The 4,198-nt window shown below is 46.4% G+C and overlaps 1 protein-coding gene across 1 annotated transcript; it reads right to left on the minus strand.

Moving 5' to 3' along the window:
* Positions 1-2,796: 2,796 nt before the first annotated feature.
* LOC101852852 lies at positions 2,797-3,996 on the minus strand. The gene has a single exon (XM_005099011.1). It carries the CDS (start codon positions 3,994-3,996, stop codon positions 2,797-2,799), a length of 1,200 nt encoding a protein of 399 aa, XP_005099068.1.
* Positions 3,997-4,198: the final 202 nt, after the last annotated feature.

Genomic DNA, 4,198 nt, shown 5'->3' on the forward strand with positions numbered 1-4,198 from the left:
TAAATTCCTAAATCAGACTACTCTACATGTATTCCCTCGTCATCTCCATCCTTCTGTATGCTTGTGAATCATGGACCTGGACAGTGGACAGCAGAGCTTCAAAGGAAGATCCAAGCAGCCGAAATGAGATGCTTTAGGCGACTCGTTGGCATCTCATACAATTTGTTTTGTTTTGTTTTTGTAAAGTGTTTTACGGCGCTCGCAACTGCATAAGGTCATATGAGCGCGCAGGATACACCTAATATTTTCAGTTGGTAGGAAATTTTGAATTTTGCCCGGGTGGCGGCCGAAGCCTACTCTTATCGATTTTAGACCACCAAGGGATCTTTAACGTGCGCAATTTGCGCACGGGCCCTCCGACATTTTTCGCCCTTGTCCGAGAAGGCTATGTGTAGATCTTTCCTACCAGAAGATCAGGGGTGTGGCAGAAAGACAGCAGTAAGGAGGAGCCAAGGAGTAGCAATAGACAGGCTGCAGAAAGAGTCAGGAGCCCAGAGGAGGGGGCAAAGGAGGTGAGGGGGTGGGGGCAGAAAGTGGAAATGAAAGCAGACGACAGAACATCGCTAGAGAGCAGGAAAGAAGGTGAAAGGAGACGATTTTAGAGAAGAAAAATTTTCAGTCGCTATCCGGATTCGAACCCGGGACCTTTTGAATGAGAGGCCAACACCTTAACCTCTGGGCCACGAGAGCCCCCTCTCATACAAAGACCACGTCACAAATGAGGAAGTGCGCAGTAGAGTGAAACAACACGTAAGACACTATTTAGACTCGCTGTCTACCGTGAAACGAAGAAAAATGAATTGGTATGGTCATGTAACAAGATCGTGGGGCCCATCTAAAACCATTCTTCAGGGAACTGTGAAGGGGAGGTGAAAAGGAGAGGAAGGCAAAGAAAAAAGTGGACCGACAATATTGCGGAGTGGACAGGGAAATCCTTCGCACAAACTCAGGCACTTGCTAAAAAAAAAAAAAAAACGAAAAGAAAAACGTGAAAAGTAGAGGCACCTACCTAATGATTCTCTTTACCAATATTATCATACAGCGCCCCTACAGTCTTCGTGGATTATGAGATCATCAGTAAGCAGTAAGTCCATGGGGCCATCTTTCTCCATTTATCTCAATACAAGGTTAACCCTATCCGTACGCCCTGGGGTCATTTTGTACCCTCGGGGTTATATTGTTCACATTTTAGAATACTTCACTTCTACTTCTAGTACGAAGATCTCTTTAAAACTGTCAATATTTCTCAAAAATCATTTTGACAGACTGCTATGCAAAGCGTACGTATCGAATTAACGAGTAAATTTCCTCTTTGGAAAGTGATGGTACAGACAGAGTTCCCCACATCGTATGGATACGCACGAGTCACATGTGATGACACATTGATCAGATGAAGATTTCATTCGAGAAAAAATATATACATGTTTTGCTTAAGTAAGTTGGTCAATGCGGACTGCATCGTGTGTGGAGTCCAAAGAGATTTAGTAGTACCTCTTAACTCGAGAAATCATTTCTCCGAGGACTTGTTCACCCATTGCACTAAGTTTGTCCATTGTGGTAGATGACAGATAGTTTATGTGTCCCTTGCAGGAGCTCGGGATACATTTGGGGGCCCCCTAAACGTTTATTTTGAAAGGACAGCCGACATCGGAGAATTCACGATGGTGAAATTGACAAATTAGCTCTTCAGTAGGGCATAGACACCGTTCTCTTTTATACCACAAGGGGAAACAATTCTTGGAAGCTGGGGACCACAGAATTCTACACTTAGTGTAGAATTCTGTGCTGGGGACAAAAGTCTACTTCTGCTCGTACCTGTTATTTTTCGACAAAAGTCTACTTCGGCGGGAATAGACAATCTCGTTCATGTTATGTTTCGACAAAAGTCGTTCAAGGCAGTGAAAGGGTTACAACTTATTGCCTATAATATAGCGTCCCCGAGATTTCGTAAGTTTTCTAAAGAGTCTCTACGCCAAATGGCAACGCTTATATAGATCTACATGTTTTGTACATGTACATAATAAAATTATCATCACTGCCTATATTGGCAGGAAGCTCAGGCACCCTTTTCTCTCCCCCCCCCCCTTATCCGGCCCAGCACAGTTGTCTCAGCATAAAAATCCAGCAGGCCTATCGAGAGAGACAAAAAGCTATCAAAGTAGATTTCAAGGAACTCAGGCTCTACCCGTTGGTTCCCTTTGACTTTGTTTAATCGATCATGGTGATACTACAACAAAGAACTCCAATTTACTCCAAAAGAAATCTAAGGGTACCCGGAAAAGTTGCAAATTGAAGGAAAAAGTCAAGAAACATTTCAAAAGGTGATACATGTACTGAGTATCCTGACCACTGACGTGCACTGAAAACTTTGCTGAAGTTTTGTATTGACTGTGAGAAAGGAGAACATTGATACAGTTATTATGATCGTTTAGTGTTGGGGAAAAAAAAGATAGAAACAATAGAGGTTGAGAACGGAAGTAGGATCCACCCAACTACCCACTCAAACCATATTTACACATAATTTTCATTCAAGTTTTTTTTTCTGATGGACAACATTTTCTTAGTCAGATTGGTCTGCAGGTTGCATGTCCTTGTTTGGCGTACCTAGATGGTGTCACCAATTTCCAATTCCCTGTGGAAATTATTCAGATGGTTATTGTCATGTAACAAGACAACTTGGTAACTTTTTCTGCCCCTGCCCTGGTCAAGCCCTTCGTCTGAAATGAGACATGGCATCACACTGTCCAAAACAGAGCATAACTTCCTTCCTTCCTTCCTTCCTCTGGCTGACCTCCGTTAGGAGGGCGGCAGTCTGCCGCAGGCAGACAGGTAAGCGGCAACCTCTTGTGGCCTCGTCCAGAGTACATCTGGGCCCGGTCTCGTGTTGTTCTCCATAAGTGGGCCTCGATGTGCTTCCCCCCGCGGGGACTCATACAGTGCGTGCTGCAGGTCGTCAGGATTTGTGACACACGCCAGACAGGAATCATTGGGAGCGGAGCCTATTGCATGGAGATATGTCTGCAGGATGGGGCTCTTCGCGTTGCATCTTAGCTGTGATAACACTCTTCTCTGTCTGACGGTAAGGTCTTTTTCTTTGTCCCTCTCCGGTGGTGGCTTCACCTTTCCCCCGACGGAGTCGTGCACTCGCGCTTTCTCCCATGCGTGGGCAATGATGTAACGCGAGATGCACGAGCTTGCTGACGCGATATCGACTGAAGTGTAGGACTGGTCGAGGCGGCCTCCCTTGTTGGCCAGGGCGTCAGCTGGGTCGTTCCCGTAGATGTCGCAATGTCCTGGTATCCATTGTATGTGAAGGTGTCCGTGGATTTCACAGCATTGGCAGATAGTGGTCCACATTTTGTCCTCTATCTCAGTACGAATTGCAATCACTCCTGGACATTTGGTGTTGAACAACTGACTGGGAGTCAGTGAAGATGTGGATTCTTTGAAAACGTGGTTGTACAGTGCGCGGAGCAGGGCGGTAGTTTCAGCTCGGTAGCTGCTTCCGTATACCGCGGGCACGGATACGCATGTTTCCTTTCCAGAAGATTTGTCTAGACACCAGCATCCTCCTCCACATAACCTGTAGCCGTCGGTGGCATGGCCGTCAGTGAAGATATCGAGGTCGGACGTAGGCAATCGGCGCACAGTCTCGAGAGCTGCTTCACGTCGCATATTAGGTGGATCTGTTTTTGTCGTAGACACTGCAAGTTTTGAGTTGATTGTGAGGTTGCAGGGGGTCTTCCACGGGGGAGTTGTACTCACTGGCCGCAGGGGTTCTCGGATTAGATGTTCTAGTCCCGCGTTATTAGAGCCCAGTCGGCCCACTTCCCTCCAACTGTTGATGGACTTTAAGCGTATTTTTGATGTTCCTTCAGCTGAGGCACGGATCGGGTTGTCTTCTGGGACTCTTCTTGCTCTCTCGTATGCCACAGCAGTCGCAATGGTAGACTTAACCTCAAGTGGGATGAGGCCAGCTTCGTTTGTGAGCAGCATCGCATTTGAGTCTCTCGTACATCCCGGTAATTATTCTGGCTGACGAGTTTTGAATAACATTTAAGGTCTCACGATTTGTTTTGGCCGTTGCTGGGTACCAGTACCAGGCTGCGTGGGCATACTGGATGGCTGATCTGATGTACGCGATGTACACCATACGTAGATCTTCTTTGCTGCATCCCCAGTCTGTGCCAGAGAGCCT

Source organism: Aplysia californica, unplaced genomic scaffold (assembly GCF_000002075.1).
Source record: "Aplysia californica isolate F4 #8 unplaced genomic scaffold, AplCal3.0 scaffold00199, whole genome shotgun sequence".
Classification (NCBI taxonomy): domain Eukaryota; kingdom Metazoa; phylum Mollusca; class Gastropoda; order Aplysiida; family Aplysiidae; genus Aplysia; species Aplysia californica.